Source organism: Larus michahellis, chromosome 19, assembly GCF_964199755.1.
Source record: "Larus michahellis chromosome 19, bLarMic1.1, whole genome shotgun sequence".
Taxonomy (NCBI): Eukaryota; Metazoa; Chordata; class Aves; order Charadriiformes; family Laridae; genus Larus; species Larus michahellis.
The window spans coordinates 1,693,123-1,709,633 of record NC_133914.1 but is presented as its reverse complement, the minus strand read 5'-3'; the positions used below and the strand labels follow the sequence as shown (position 1 = coordinate 1,709,633).

Below are 16,511 nucleotides of genomic sequence, written 5' to 3'. Positions count from 1 at the left end.
ATTGCTGCTCCCAGCTCAGAGTTCGCTTTTGGGGCTTCCCGTGGGTGAATAAACAGGAACTTTTTTGTACTAAATTCGCTTTCGACGCAAAGTGAAGCCTGCCGCCCGTACTAAAAGCAGCCATTCCAGCGGAAGCCTGAGGCAGCTCCGCCCGGGGTGCCGTGCGGCCCCGCGGGCAAGCGGCGGCTCGGAGCCGGCGGGGCCGCTGGGCCGCGGCCTGCGCCGGGCCGGCGCGCTCCCCTCTGACTGACTGCCCAGGCAGCCAATCGCAAGCCGAGCTTCCTTCCTGACTCCGCCTCCCGCTGATCAAACTGTCCAATCAGCACACGGGAGGTTAACGGATCATCCCGTGCGAATGTCGGCGCTCAAACGAGCCAATCGGCAGAGGGCAGGTTTCTTACCAATGAGATCAAAGAGTTAGCGGAACAGGGACATGCTATTGGTGACTCCACCTATCGGTCCTCGCCACCGAGGGCGATGGTTGGCTAGCGGGGAGGAGGGGGTGATTTCCGGGGGCGGGGAAACTATATTAGGGGCGGACAAAGGCGGCGGCGAGGCCGTTCAGCTCGCCGCCATTTTGAGCAGCGGGCTCTGAGGAGCAGCAGCGGCGGCCGGAGCACCTCTCCTCCTTCTCCTCCTCCTCCACCTCCTCCACCACCATGTCGCGGGATCGGTTCCGTAGCCGTGGCGGCGGCGGAGGCGGCTTCCACCGGCGCGGCGGCGGAGGTGGTCGCGGCGGCCCCAACCACGATTTCCGCTCTCCGCCGCCCGGCATGGGCATGGGCCAGAACCGCGGCCCCATGGGGGGCGGCCCGCAGGGCCCGGGTGGCCCACCGGGCGGAGGCCCGAAGCCCGAACCTCCGAAGCCGCCCGCCTCGACCTCTGCACCGCCTTCTTCGTCCTCTTCAGCCGCCGCCACCACGGCGGGGCCTGCCGGCAGCCAGGCCGGCCCGGGAGCGCCTCCGCCGTCCGCGCTGCCCGCGGGGCAGCCGCCGCAGCAGCAGCCTCCGGTGTCGGCGCCCTCCTCGGCTCCCTCCGGCCCGGGGGGGCAGCCGCAGCCCAAGCCGAGCCCCAGCCCCACCCCGGCCGGCGGCCCTAAGAAAGGACAAGGACAGTCGCCCGGCGGCGGGCCCAAGGGACCAGGCGGCCCCCAGCAGGGGCCCGGCGGGCCGCACAAAGGCGGGCCGGGGCACCGAGGCGGGCCGGGCGGAGAGCCGCGGGGCCGCGGGCAGCAGCACCAGGGACAGCAGAGCCTGTCCTCGCAGCAGGGCTCGGCCGGCGGCGGCGGCGACAAGCTCTCGGACGAGGTGAGTCACAGCCCCCCTCCCCCTCCCCGAGCCACAAGATGGCGGCGGCCGGGCACGGCGGCTCCGCGCGTCCGCGCCGCCATCTTGAGGGGAGGAGCGCGGGCGAAGGGGGGGCCCTGGCGAGGCGAGAGGGACGGCGGCGGGCTGCGAGCACCCTAAACATGATGTGCGTGTTCCCTAGGTGGCCAGGCAGCTCCCGACTGCGGCCTCGAGGGGTGTGTGGCAGCCTGGGTTTGTATTCGCTGGCGGTGACCTGGGGCTGCTCTGGGCCGAAGCGCGGGGCGGCAGACGGCGATGGTTCAGGCTGGTCTGCTTCTTTGTAGGGATTTAAAGCAAACCTCTCTCTTCTGAGGCGACCCGGGGAGAAGACCTATACTCAGCGTTGCCGCTTGTTTGTTGGGAATTTGCCTGCTGATATAACAGACGAAGACTTTAAAAGATTGTTCGCCAAATATGGGGAGCCAGGAGAGGTTTTTATCAACAAGGGGAAAGGCTTTGGATTCATTAAATTGGTAGGTTTTTGTACTATCCATCCATCCGTTTAGTTCTTACGAAATGGTGTAGTTTACAACTTGGTTTTCTAAAACTGGGTCTTAAACTTTCTTCAGGAATCTAGAGCTCTTGCAGAAATTGCGAAGGCAGAACTGGATGATACCCCCATGAGGGGTCGACAGCTTCGTGTTCGGTTTGCCACACATGCTGCTGCTCTTTCAGTGCGTAACCTTTCACCTTATGTGTCCAACGAGTTGCTGGAGGAAGCTTTTTCCCAGTTTGGTCCAGTGGAAAGAGCGGTTGTGATTGTAGATGATAGAGGTAGATCAACAGGAAAAGGCATTGTTGAATTTGCATCAAAGCCAGCTGCAAGAAAAGCATTTGAACGGTGTACTGAAGGAGTGTTTTTGTTGACTACGTAAGTATTTTGGTGCTTAGGTTTTCTAGTTTTAAGCAGAATAAAATTGTCAGCTTATGGTTTTTCAGAATAGAGATTCTTATGGAGGAGTAAAATGGGTATTTTTTTTGTTCAGCACTCCTAGGCCGGTTATTGTGGAACCATTGGAACAATTGGATGATGAAGATGGTCTTCCAGAAAAGCTTGCTCAGAAGAATCCGATGTATCAAAAGTAGGCACTATCTTTTGGTATAGAGTATATAGATGGTGGACATAGTATTGTCCCAGAGTGTGAAGGATTTGGAGTAATTTTTCAGAAACAGGCTTTGAATTTTGAGTAGTACTTTCAGTTCTTGGGTTTTTTTTGATAGTAGTTTGTCTTTAGATAATGCAGCATACTGGTTTGTTCAGTATATTCACTAAAGATTACACAAGCAATTTTCTACACTGTATCTCAAAGAAACCGTAAAGCCTAAGTAGCATCCCAATAACAGATGGTTTTGGTATATGTAGAAATTCCTGAAAATCAGACTTCAACTTGTTGCTTATCCGGTTGTTGAGAACTGCCATCTCACTTCAGGTGTATTTCATGTTGATGATCCCATAGGGAATTTACAAACTGATGTTTATGGAATGAAATGCAAAACTAAGTAAAATTTTAACTCATTCCATGATTCATAAAAACTAGTTGCCTGTGGATTTGCCTGATGAAGCTGACCACTGGGCATAAAAGAGTACATAAGAGCCTATAGGAGTCTTTTTCTAAGTAGCAGTTTTAGGTTAGGATCTGTGTATTAAACCTGTTTCTGTATAAATGTTGTATTTTCCCAGATCGCAAAAGGGAATGCAGGGGGGAGATCCAGTCAGTCTTGTTTGTATGAAAAAGTGGTCAAAATTACTTGCTTTTATTAAAAACTACAAATAGTTTATAGGGAGTGTCTTTGAAAATAGTGTAGATTAGTATAGTGTTCCTAAAATGTTGAAATGCTTTACATTGCTAACGTATGGGAAGCTTTTGAACTTCCCTAATTTTGTTCCATTAATTACTGAATTTTAGACTCCAGTTTCTTTATATGACAACATAAACTGTTGGCCCTCAGGCATTTTGAAAACTTCTAAGCTAAAGTGAAGGTTATTACTTGCCTTTAACAAATAGTGCTTTGGGTAAGTTGGCACTGAAGAACTCCATCTCTCTGTATGCTGTTGTTTTGAGCAGCTGTACCTACTTGGGCAAAGGCCTGTCTTGTTTGAGGATTTTGCACCTGGCAGTTGTCAGCAGTGACATGTATAAGGAAGAAGTTAAGAGCAAGATAAACATGCAGTAGAACTGTAAGTGGGGAAGATTTGCTTAGGTGTGATAGTGGAGGAGTCTCCGTCTTTGCTACGGTAGACATAGAATTTATTTACATGAAATGCGGCTCTTTTAAGTGTGTAAAATGCTGTAGTGTTACCAGCATTCTGTCACAGCAAGTTTTCAATCACATAGTTGTGAGGTATTTTCAGGGCTCCTTTGATGTTCCCTGGTAATTCTGCTAGTGATCTTTTATTGACCTTCAGTTTCCAGGTTTATCTATTCTGAATGAGCATCTTCCTTTCCGCAGGGAAAGAGAGACTCCTCCCCGTTTTGCTCAGCCTGGCAGTTTTGAATTTGAATATTCCCAGAGGTGGAAATCTTTAGATGAAATGGAAAAACAGCAGAGAGAGCAAGTGGCAAAAAACATGAAAGATGCCAAGGACAAACTTGAAAGTGAGATGGAAGATGCTTACCACGAGCATCAGGCAAACCTCTTGCGTCAAGGTAATTGGCCCTGAATTATGTATCGTCTTTTTACTTTAAATGCTAGCTTAAATGTAGGTCTGTTTAATGGGTTAGTGAACAAATTCATGCTTCCTACTGCTAACTTTAGAATTTCAGGCTCAAAAGTGCAACTGGTAGTTTTTCAATTTTTATTTCAATGAAGTGTTGTTAAGAATAGCGATGCTCAGAAGGTAGCTGTCTGCCATAGTGCAGATAAGGTTGATCTAATTCAGATATGATGTGATTGAATCTGGCATGAGTTTGTGAAATAGCTGCTGACAAGCTTCGTTTCTGCAGACCTTATGAGGCGTCAAGAAGAACTGAGACGTATGGAAGAACTCCATAATCAAGAAATGCAGAAACGCAAGGAAATTCAACTGAGGTTGGTTTGGCTTTCATGGGATTTTTTCAGTGTTACATTTGTTGTTTGATTTCTGTTGTTTTTTTTTTTTTTTTTTTTTAAAATGACTTATATGAAAGTTTTTATTTTTCAAGAAACACCATTGCTGCTTCAGTTTGTGTATGAGAAATTGAACTGCAGTGTAAGTTTCTCCTTGAGTATTTGAGCATCATAGAGTGCTTTGGGTTTTTTTGCTTAAGTGTAATCATTCAGTGCCTTTTAAATTGCTCATGCAAGTGATATTCGTGAGAAGTGTTGTATGTGTTGCGATGCTGAGGTTTAACAGTCTGCTTTGGGATGATCAGGCAGGAGGAGGAGCGTCGCAGGCGGGAAGAGGAAATGATGATACGTCAGCGGGAGATGGAAGAACAAATGAGAAGACAGAGGGAAGAGAATTATAGTAGAATGGGTTACATGGATCCAGTAAGTGAAATCATGCTTTGTGGATACATTACCACGTTCAGGAATTTTTTGGGTGTATTTTCAAGATTGATGTGTTCTGTTTCCTTTAGCTTAGGTAATGCAATGTCTTTGTGTAGGTGAAGTGGTAGTAGTTGTCTGTACATGTGCTTTATCTCCTGAAAGGTGTGGATTTCAGTAATTGATTATCTGTGCTAAAAGTTGTTTCTTCTATGCAGCGGGAGAGAGACATGAGAATGGGTGGTGCCACCACAATGAACATGGGAGGTAAAGAATTTTAAAATAATTACTTTATGTAGTTAACTTAGTAATTGTCAGAATATGATTATATATTTTTCTTTCTTAGATCCTTATGCTTCTGCAGCCCAGAAATTTCCACCTCTCGGAGGTGGTGGCGGCATAGGTTATGAAGCTAATCCAGGAGTTGGCCAAGCTGCCATGAGTGGTTCTATGATGGGAAGTGACATGGTAATGTATCCCGTGGTGGCTTTAGTTTAGCACAAGGGAAATGTTGTGGTTGGGAATTGAGTTCTCTACCAGTGTTCGGATGGTTGTGTACATTTCACTGTTAACTGCTGACTTTCTTGTCAGGTATTTAACATGAAGACTAGCGTGGCAGTATGTAGTACTAGATTAGTTCTTAACCGTTATGATAGCTTACACAGTCGGAAGTTGTTTGTAAGTAAATTCAAATGTGCTGTCAAGCATATTTGCAATTAACTCTGACTTTATTGGACTTCGGAAATTCTGCGTCACTGGTAGGCTTGGAAGGATTTTTTATAAATTCTAGAGAATCTGACAAATTTCATAATTTAAATGTGTGTAGTAGCTTTTCAGTAATTTGACATTCTGTATTTATGGACAAGAGAGATTTTTTTGTTCTCCTTTCCAATGTGTAACACTGCATTTATTTTGGCCCTTCCAAGCCTAGTTAGGATTGATGCATGTTGGTATGGGTATGCTGTTAATTCAAAAATCTGCGCTCATGTCTATTGAAGCAGCAGATTAACCTAAGTAATCAATGGTAAACAGCATATCACTTACTCTGTATGCTCATGTTTGCCATAGAAGAGCAGAAATGCTGTTTTTTACCTTAAACATACTCCAGCGATCCTTGACTGTAGCCATTTTGTGATTCCTATCTCACAGGAATGATAGCCCGTTCTTGTTTTCCCGTGTTGGGCATGACTATATAGGTAGAATTTGTTAAAGCTACAACATATCTCATGTTCTGAGGTATGTTTCCAAACTGTACTATTTTTGGCACACTATATGTGTGAATGGGCTTTGAGCCTGCTTGGTGTTATCACACTGAAGCAATATGGATGTAGTTTAAAGAAATGCTTAATGGGTAGGATTCAAATCTATGTTGGCTTAGGTGGCAATATTAGTGTGCTTTCACCCTCCTGAAGGGGTGTACACTCTGTATCACAAGCTGAAGTAAATGATTTTTGGGTGGGTTCAGGCCTCTGGCTTAACGTGGTGAGCTACCATAGTAGCTTGTCAGGTATCTTCTGGTTTTTTTGGGGGAACCATATCTTTGGAATGATAACTTTGCAGAGCATCATTGATTCAGTAGACAGTGCCGTTGGCCTTAATGTATCTATATAATCTACTGATACTTAAGCAGTTCCTAAGTTTCCCGTGAACAGTTAGGCAGTCTGTGGTGAATGCTGTGTACATTTTTCTCCTGAAAATCATGGTACAGGTGCATGCTGAACTGGTGTTATACTTGAAAATGTGATGTGGTCAAAAGGTGTGACAGTAAGATGGTTTAACTGCCTTGAGTTTCTTAGGATGGGGATCTCTGCCACACAGTGCTGTCACAGTTACTGGGCTGATACCTTTTAAACAGAATTGGAGATAAGCTGCCATGAATTAGGCAGAAAGAACCTAGGTAATCTTTCTGAACTTCCTTTCTTGGAAGGATTGAAACTAACTTTCAGAAGTCAAGAACTTGAAGTGTGAATTTTCAGTTGCAGATACCTTTTTGTAACAAGCAACCTACCATTGTTCTGTTACTCGGTAGTGGAAAACTTGCTTGAAATGGAAGTTTAAAGCTATCTTTGACTTCATAATTTGTCAGTTCTCTAGATTAAATGCTGATCACACCTACTGATACAGTAACTGAATGAAGTACATGCAGCTAGAGGTAGTAGTAAAAATACCTGAAGTCTCTGCTTTATTGCAGGGTAATTTAGCTTTTACATCTTGGTGTGAAACCTCTCAACGCTGTGAAGTTGTGAATTTTCCAAGAGCCTTTTGGTGAAGGTGGGGTGGGAAGGGAGATGTTGACCCTTTGTGCATAGTTCTAACTGGAAACGCTGAATAAATTGTAGTTCTTTGAACACGTTTTGCATATTATACAGCAGCAGTTCTGGAGTACGGGGGATTTTAACAAATGCACGTCTTTTGATCGAGCAGTTGCGTTGGTTAGATAAATCACTGGTCATTAGCTTTTTTTCACATTTTTTTTCTTCTTGCAATCCAGTAGTGCTCACAATCATTTTTGGTTACTGCCTAAGGCCTCTGCAGTTTAGTCAGCAGACCGTAGTCTTAACCCCATCTTGAAAAGCACATGGTCTCTATTGCAGCACATGCCATTAACTGGTGAGTAGGCATTCTGTTTACAATGACATTTTATGAATGTCAGCTCATACTTCAGTGAACTGAAGATTCGTTCTCTGGCTAGGCTTATTTGTAAATGACAGTGATGCAATCTAAGCTTTTACTGCACTAAAGGTGAGAAGTTTGCAAGCTATTTGCATTAACTTGGTTGAAAATTGCTAGAGCTCATTTGGAAAAGTTGTTAATTCACATCTGCACTAATGCTTACATTTCTAGCACTTCAGGGAGGATCTGTTCTTTGTAACAGATGTATGAGAATGCATCAAGTGGGAACATACCTCAAGGCATGTATTACAATAAACTAATTTTTAAATTACCCTTTTTTCCTTTCTATGTTCCCGGTACCTGTGGATCGACTCAATGGTGATTGTATCGACGAACCTTGACTGCGGAACCTTCTAAAAATATATACTTAACACACATGGACATCAACTACATATAATGAACTGTTAATTCTGTTCCAATAGCGTCCTGAACGCTTTGGGCAGGGAGGTGCGGGGCCTGTGGGTGGCCAGGGTCCTAGAGGAATGGGGCCTGGAACACCAACAGGATATGGTAGAGGGAGAGAAGAATATGAAGGCCCAAACAAAAAGCCCCGATTTTAGATGTGACCTGTAGTTTCATTCCAGTTTGTTTTTGTCTGTCTTGTTTAGACACCAACTTTTTAATTCTTGCATTTTAGTAAGAAAGCTACGTTTTTATGGATGTTAGAAACTTACTGACCTAATATTTGTAAGTGGTCTGTTTGGGCGAGTACAATTTAATTATGTAATGCAGTGTTTCAAAACAAATTTAGCTGTTTTTTTGATGTATAACGTCCCTAACTTGATGGCAGTGTACCTTGTGCCACTGAATTCCCAAAGTGTACCAACTTTTTTTTACTGTGCTTCAAATAAATAGAAAACTAAATGTAGTAACTCTTCTTGCCATTCGTGGTTAAACATACGAGGCTAAATACCACACCTTCCGCAGTAAACCAAGAGTCTTGAGTTAGAGGTCAAACTAGACCAGGGTGTGGAAGTGTCGTGAAGAGTAAGATCTCTTCCCGTAATGCCTCTAGCTAAAGTTTGGGTCAAATAGTAGCCTAACTTTCCAGTAGGTGCAGATTTTTTGAGCATTAATTGTGCTGCAATAAGAAAGCAAATCTTGCAAGTGCTGTAAGATACAATAACTAAAGCTACATTGCAAGCAGTGCAGTATGTAACGAATTTCATATTTTAGCTACGGATAATGGGTGGTGGGTTGGTAGCACTTACCACCTTGGCAGTTACTGCTTGGAATCTTTTAAAGACTTTAAGCAGAAGACTAGCAATGGTTATTTTAAAATAAATTCATAGAATGACTTGTATTGGCTGACTTCCTAACTAAAGGATTATTAATGTGATATTTATATGCTCTTAAGCTGTTTGAGATTACAGGAACTGGCCTTGCTCCGTATTGTATACTCACCTGAAATTGCTTGGCAAAAAGACCAGAAGTGTTACTTGAGTGATTAAGGTTAACTTGCTTTTGTCCTCATGCTAATTGGGTGGACTAATTTGCATAGTTCAGAATACAATCATTTGTATAATGGGGACTGCAGGAACTATTCTTCAATCGTGTAGCTGGTGGGCAAATCCTAAAAACCTGTATGTAAAAATACAGAAATTGGCTTGCTTGCATGATGGTTATCGCTCTTTTATTATTGATGTTTGGAGATAATGCATCAAAAGTAGTATCTGAATCTGGAGTTTAATAGTTAATACTACACAGTACAAATAAACTCCCTTTAAGGTTCTTTTGTAGAAGATCTGATGAATTCATTAGCTTGCTGTTCATTTTATTAAGCCTCAGAAGAATTTCAAAGCGTTCTGGACTCATTGATAAGGTAGTTGCTTTGCTTGTTACTACATTGTACCAGATAAGCTGGGAACGTGACTTCCCAGTGCAAAATACCTTGGTGTTAATGCAGGATACTTCAACCTGCTTGGCACAAAGTAGGTAAACTTAGCTTTGGTGTACTTCACAGGATTCCCCAAGCACCGAGCATTCTGTGAGTAGCTTTAATCTTCCAAAGATCTTTCCATTCTTTGTGCTAAGCATTGGCTAATTCTAAATTCTATGCTAAATTTTCTCTGTGGTTAAAACTTTAGTGTCAGATTGCAGTATGAGTGCAGTCAGAGTGCAGATGATCCCTCTTGAAGTACTCTTAAGTGCTGGTACTCTTTAAATGAAAAAAATACCATGTTGTGAAATGCTGATACCATGTAACACTGACTTCGAATATGAAGCACACTAAATAACGACTCAGCTTATTTGGTGAATGCTTCTTATTTTCCCAGAAAAGTTTGGGGGTTGCTAACATGCTATAACACTGAATTACTCTTCAGGAAATTCCGAATTGGCAGTTGCTAAACTGCAGGCCAAGTATTTGGGAGTACTTGTATTGGATACTTAGTTTAAAAATCGGCAGTACCGATGCAATTTGCTTTATTGAAGTAGTATTAAATAATGCATATGTTTTCTGGAGGGTGTTCATGGGACACCCGCAAAAGGTGAAGGTGTCTGAGATGGGGAATTCTGAACGTAAACATTAAATTAATTTTTTCAGTTTATTTTTCAGATTACATGTCATTCTTTATTAAAGAGATGCTGGTGCATATCCTAAAGTATGTTCTTTTGTAGTTCTGTAACTTGGAAGAGTGAAGGATGCTGATGTCCTTGTACCTTACAGAGGTTGTCTTTTGGTACCCCTGTTTTGTACATGAGCTACTGTTGCTAGGTATTAAAAATAGCTGAGTTGCAAAACCATGAGTAGTAAATACATTGAAAGATTTGGCAGTTTTCAAAACATCTGAAAGTTTGGTTAAATCTAGCTTTGTTGTAGCTGCATAAGCAGAATTTCTAAAATAATTTCTGCTTTGAGTTGCATGTATTAAACTGGCATACAATTAACTAGCCAACTTCTTTTCAAGACTTTTTAAAGGTGGTGTCTTAAAAGCTGGCAAACATGTCAACTTTAAAATCTGATAAAGTTGCTAAATGTGGGAGGTGAGAAGTTACGTTCCTTTGATCTGTTCCTATGAGGTTTTGGACTTTTTTCGTAAAATCAGATTTATATATGATTGAATCTTTAAAACCACTTAGAAAAGTGCTTCGTTGGTCAGACCTGGTTTTGGATGGTCTGGATCCCATAATACATTTTTTTTGTACTGGACTTGGAGGACATTGGCTGTTGCAATTTAGCTTGCTTTATCAAAATTGAGCCCACTTTGACACTCAGATTTCTAAAAACTGCAGCATGTAGAAACTGGTATCGCTATATATATATATCTTCACGCTTTCTCAGAAATGAATACAGAATAATCTTATCTTCTGGTGTAGACACATTACACTAATCATTTATACAGCTGATGAGAAACTGAAACTGCTTTTGAGATTTTGTGGTATTTTTGTGGTAGAAAAAATCTTGGCTTCTCCTTGGCAACCATTTACTGTGGCAGCAAGTTTTTGCTGGAGTTTGAGACTGCAATTTACACTTAAAACTAGTGGCCTGCTACATAACTGCACTTAGCCAGCATTTCTGCAGTTCATAACTGTGAGGAACGTAGTACCACAAATGGCAATGGACATTAGGACCCGGATGTAGTATTCCTGCTTGCTCCAAGATTCTCATTGCCGACTGCGTACAGGTAGGTAACAAGCAATATAATATAACTTGGTGACTTTCTATGTAATCTTATACTGTGGGTATTCTGACATCACACTTCTGACTGTGGAATTACAGTGCAGCACTCTTCATACCTGTATGTTAAGCTTGCATCAAAGCTGCGTGGTTTTCGGTTTTAAGCTTTGTCTTGTTTCAGAGTCAATAAGCAACTTGCTGTGATTCTTAGATAAGTATTTTCAGACCCGATTCCTTTGTACATACGACTCGGCTTGTGTGGATTTTTCTTAGTTCCAATGTAACGAAGATACTCTTAGATGAGCTTTGTGGGGAAGAGGGAATGTGATCTTAAACTCACTTTAGTCAACTAGGTGCTATCAGTGCCTAGAAAAGGACTGTTAAAACTTTCTGTAGTGACCAAATGGCCCATCTGCAGCGCATCCCTTTGTAGAGTCTTGACTCAGTAGGAAATGCATTAGTAATCACTGCTCTAGCCTTGTGTGCACTACATGATAGTATCTTGCTAATACAATCAGCTTTGAGACTGATTTGGAGTATTTTTGAGGACGTACAAATGAGTGCTTGAATGAATATCCTCGTGAGTCGTTTCACAGAGCTTATTGGACATTTCAGTTGTCTCTATTTTAATCTTTGATTGACAAGCTTAATATGTTCCTCTGCTTTTAATTGACAGTGATAAGATTCTATATTTCTGCCTCATAGAGTCATCTTGCTGTAGTGTAATGCTCAATTTCATTTTTCATCAGTCTTGGGGATGTAATTCTAAACTCTTCATTACTAGAAATACTGAATATAGTGTTTCAGGATTAACCTGCTTACATTTCCAGACATCCAGACATGCTGATCTCCAGCTCTTATGCATTAGCTCTTGAACCTGAATTTCAAGGTCCCTTGTTTCAGCACATGATCTAGCTCTTGTCTGATGTTCAGTTTATTTCGGAGGTGTTGTAATGTGTTTTTCTGCTTGTTCTGCAAAGTTCTGCTTTGCATACTTGTTTCTGGTATTACTGTCACATTTGAACCCTTCTGTGTTACCTTCCAGGCAAGACTCTTGCTGGTGAACAGGGTATCTGCTCAACAGCCTTGCCCTCTGCTGTAGCTATCTCTTCATGTTCCATTGAAAGCTTAAGTAGCAGGTGCACCTCAAGATAATAATAACAGGTCTTTGGTTACACCACAGTGAGTGTAGCCGAGCTCCAGCTAGTCAAGCAGTGACACCGCTTGTCACAAAGTCAGTTTGGCTTTTCGTGATGGCTTACTCTTACCTGTGACTAGAACTCAGTAGCAAAACCGATGGCAGTAAGTGTACTGTCAGGTAGCAAAACTGAATTATTGATCTTTAAACCGATGCTCAGATCTGCCTAGTTTTTTCCAGTGTGCTCCGGATACTTGACTTGACCTGCAGGAATGTCGTGGAGGGGTTATTGGCACATCTGCCTTGTTCTACGTACTTGAACTATCAGGTTTTTGACACTCTTGGAGCAAGCAATTCGTGACTGGACCATGGGTCTCATACCAGCTCTGACTGTCTGCAGTAATGAAACTTGGTGTGGTAGCTAACTTAAAAGCAAATAGTCATGTCTGCTCTAAGTCAGTCTGTAACAAGTGGGTACAAGAAATGACATTAAAGTGCTTGCATTGTGTTTCATCTTGGTTTTATCTGTGTGTGAAATACACTTTTTCTCAAAAGCTTACCTGTAGCTCAGAAGTGTGGTGTCAGAATACATATGCGTACCTGCTAGGCCCTCAGAGCCAGAAACTGGTGCTGTCAGGAGAGAGCCCAGCATAGCGTGTATGGGGGCTTTACTGTAACATTAAGCATACAAAGTGTTGATTTGCTTGCAGTTTTCCCCATAGCTAAACACTGAGGCCTGTGAGTAGTTTTAGGACTTGAGCAGTAATGGGGTTGCATGTCTCTGTTAATCATTGCCAGCTGCAGTGACATGATCAGGAAGGCCAGTGTTTTGTTCCATTATGTTAAATGAGGCTAAGCATGTTGGAAAGGATGCATTAAAAGTATGCTGTTCTGGGTAATTACTTGGCTTCTTCCACTACTAGCAAGTTTGGAATCAGCTAATTAGCTTCAGATTTTTTTGTCTCCATACCAGCTAGTGGGGCTGTTAAATAGCTGCTTACTGGAAAAGGAAAAAAAGGGAGGATTGGCCTTCTCCCACCTCTGTCATTGCTGCTAGATAATGATTGACATGTTAGGACTTGGCTGTGCAGTCCCGCCAGTGGTCTGTGAATACCCCATCTCTATAAATGTTGCTTCTGAACACCAGTACTGAAGAGCTAACTGGGGAGGGTTGGGAGGAGCGTGGCTATAAGTGAATCTGAAGTGTTAAAAGGATGCACAAAGATATAGTATCCCTTATGCATGGTGTTTGTTGCTATGGCATAGAAAACAAAATGTGCATACTATACTTCTGCTCCTGAGGGCCATGATAAAACCCAGGTGGTGGGTTTGAGACTAAACTTGAACTTTGCCCTGCCTGGTCAGATCACATTGTGACCATGGTGTGATTTGCCTCCCAACTAGAGGTGTGCACAGAAACCTTGTGCGGCTACATCCCTAGCTGCTGACCATCGCAGTTTGCCCTCAACTTAGCTATAGTAAAAGGGTGGGTCTTGAGAAGGGAAGAATCCGTTGCCGAGCATAAAAGCAGTCGACTGACAGTGCTAACCCCTCTTAGTGTCTTCCTTCGGCTTCTGAAACACTTCTAGGGCCATTGACCTGAGGGCTGGTAGGAGTCCAGGGGCATTGCACTCCTTCACGAAGGGGAAGAAAGAGGGCATTGCTACAGGAGACAGACTAGGGTGAAATAGTTGAAGTAGCTTGACAAAATTGTTAATGCCTTCACATAAGGGATAGTATACCTCTGGCTGCAATCAAACTTCATTGTACTCAGACTGGTGATTTACGGTTTGTGCTCAGACAAGGTGCAGTTCTTCAGTCAACTACCTGCATATTCCTTCATCTCTTTACAAGTGTGTAGGCTAGCCTATTTCTGCCCCTTATTCTTCCACTTAATATTTTGGAATAATTTGTAAATTCCCCTCATAACTAATCAGTCCATGTATCTTAAAACCTTATTTTTAAGTTAGTTTTGAAATGGTCAGAATTTTTTGTGTATTACTATAATAACTTCAGTTGTTATCCTTTAGGTGAAGATGAAAGCTGAGTGAAACCGGAGTGCTCATCCATGGGAAGTAAGCATAACTTCTGGTCTTGTTCTGAATGGGTGAAATAATAAAGGGTTCTGGACACTTGATGTTCAGTCACTGAGTACGTGTGAATCAGAGAATATTGAGAAATCGGTATATGTGAAATGTGTAGGGTAAAACCAGGTACCTGCTGTCTGTTGAGCTGGGGGATTAACACCCAGACTCCACCTGGGCTTTGATACCTTGACAGCAGGGGTTAAAAATAGCTTTCTAGATGTGGGTCTGTACAAAAGATTTCAAAATCACTGTGAGTATAACTTCGGAATGTTTTTCCAGTTCAGGAGCTGAGCATGAGCACATCCAGCACGATGCCCAGTGATACGTGGAGGGACCAAGATGACAAGTGAGCAAGTGAGTTGTTGGTGTCCTTATACTGCCGTAGGAGCTCGGTAGCCTGTCACCCTGTGATGTATTATGTCGTTCTTGCCTGAAATTTGCCCTTCATTAATCTCAGTGTTATATAAAATTTCTGTATCTTGCCTTTGTTAGAGCTAACACATAACCATTGTTTGAGGCTTTTCAGCCCTGCGGCGGCATCAAATAAACTCTGTCCTCTGAATGCTATAGGTGGTCAAACAAGAAATAACCATTTCTACATTTAGGTTCCAGCGAATGGCATGGGTGATTGTCAGCAGGGAACAATAGAGCAGTTGCTTCTCTAATGTTAATCTAACTAAAAGTTGCTAAAAAGCTACTCTTCTGAAATATTTTAATGAACATTGAACTTTCAAAATAACCTGGAAGATGAATTAGGAAATACAAGAGCACAAGCGGATAGCAATTTAGGGAAATAAACTAACTTGCAGAGCTGGAATTAATGACATTTTCCCTCTAACTTACCACTAAAACTACACGGGGGAACATCAGATGTTTAAAATCTTGTGTGAGGAGCAACATGCAAAGTACCTTAAGTCACGAGTGATGGGTAAGTAACTGCTCAGATATGCCCCAAGTGAACCTGCAAGACATGAAGCCGGTGAGATTCAGTTGGTGAATTCCTGTTGAATGGTATGTGATTTGTCACCGCTGCTCTTGTTTCTAGGATGGTAGAACAAAGCCATTTCAGATCTTTGACATTTATAAAGTAGATGAAAATGTGAATGCTGGTCATTTAATCTCAAATCTCTGATGAGAACTTGGGCTCCTAGAGAACATGTGCCAGGTGCATGACCTGTTGTGATGCACTTGTTCCCTTTTCGTGTCATCACGTGTGGTTTCTGCTGGCGTTTTTAATGTTCTTGCTAACTGTGTGCTTTGCACTTGCAGAAGAAGAAGAAGTCTGAATGCAGTGAAGAGGAGCCAGGAACATACAATTTAAAAAAATAAAATATTTAAACTTTTTTATAAATGACTTGTGTTTTATTGTAGAGTGTATACAATGAGTAAGCGATCTGTTCAGCATAAAGTGGTGCAGATGAGTTTGAGAAACTGACACAGATGAGGCTGTAGAAGGGCCACAGACCATGCTGGGAGGGCTGGGGTCGTTGGGTCCTGCTCTGTACTGCAACAAGCACATGAAAGATAACCACTCATAACCAGTAAAAACCTGAAAAATACCTAATACAGTATTTTTTTCCTGCTGGGATTGTGCCATGGGCTTCCCCTTGGAGTTCAAATGCTCCAGGTCCAGGCTACCTGTAGCCCTGACCTGCGTGCAGCTGTAGGAACTTTTGCAAAATTACTAGCTTAATTTTTTTTTTAATAAATTACTGTATTTCTGGAAGTTTCACCCATTCCTTCCCCCAGCTGGAGTCCTGTGTACTGCTGTATTCTTACATCACAGAATTTTAAATGTTTACATTGCCTGGTTGGTTTTTAATAATTTTCTTGGTGATGACTGTAGTAATTAAGCCTGAGATGCTGAAATTAGAGTTCTTGGGAAGCCAGAGAAGTGCTGGGTTTAGTTTTTACAGCACAAGTTACCGTGGTTCGTATGGCTTTGGACAGCTGTGCACATAGGTGGTTCATGCTGTCATTTATTAAATACTAGTCTTTGTTTAAAGACCAGGTAGTTCAATGTGTTAAACTCCGCCGGCAGCAGGCTGTGTGCATACAGCTGTGCTCTAACAAGGTTTTCCCCTGCAGCATGAGGAGCCACGAATGTTTGGCTGGGAACTGCCTTGCCAGACTAGAAAGACCAAAATAAATTGGATTTAATGTGGCGAAGTCATGAAATC

The 16,511-nt window shown here is 42.7% G+C and overlaps 1 protein-coding gene across 3 annotated transcripts; it reads left to right on the top strand.

Annotated features, from left to right (window-relative positions):
- Positions 1-533: 533 nt before the first annotated feature.
- On the top strand, positions 534-15,682 carry SFPQ (splicing factor proline and glutamine rich). Of its 3 annotated transcripts, XR_012584189.1 has the most exons (12): positions 535-1,307; positions 1,631-1,819; positions 1,916-2,217; positions 2,333-2,428; positions 3,798-3,994; positions 4,292-4,376; positions 4,700-4,817; positions 5,033-5,081; positions 5,161-5,282; positions 14,275-14,319; positions 14,611-14,685; positions 15,601-15,682. XR_012584189.1 is itself a non-coding variant. In XM_074562575.1 (11 exons), the coding sequence occupies exons 1-10, from the start codon at positions 660-662 to the stop codon at positions 14,293-14,295; spliced, it is 1,827 nt and encodes a 608-aa protein (XP_074418676.1). In that variant the 5' UTR covers positions 535-659; the 3' UTR covers positions 14,296-14,319; positions 14,611-15,682. The 3 variants fall into 3 exon arrangements, 2 of the variants coding, with proteins under 2 accessions (XP_074418675.1, XP_074418676.1); XM_074562575.1 differs by having other exon boundaries at positions 14,611-15,682; XM_074562574.1 differs by lacking the exons at positions 14,275-14,319; positions 14,611-14,685; positions 15,601-15,682 and adding an exon at positions 7,910-9,240 and having other exon boundaries at positions 534-1,307.
- The last annotated feature ends 829 nt before the right edge of the window (positions 15,683-16,511 follow it).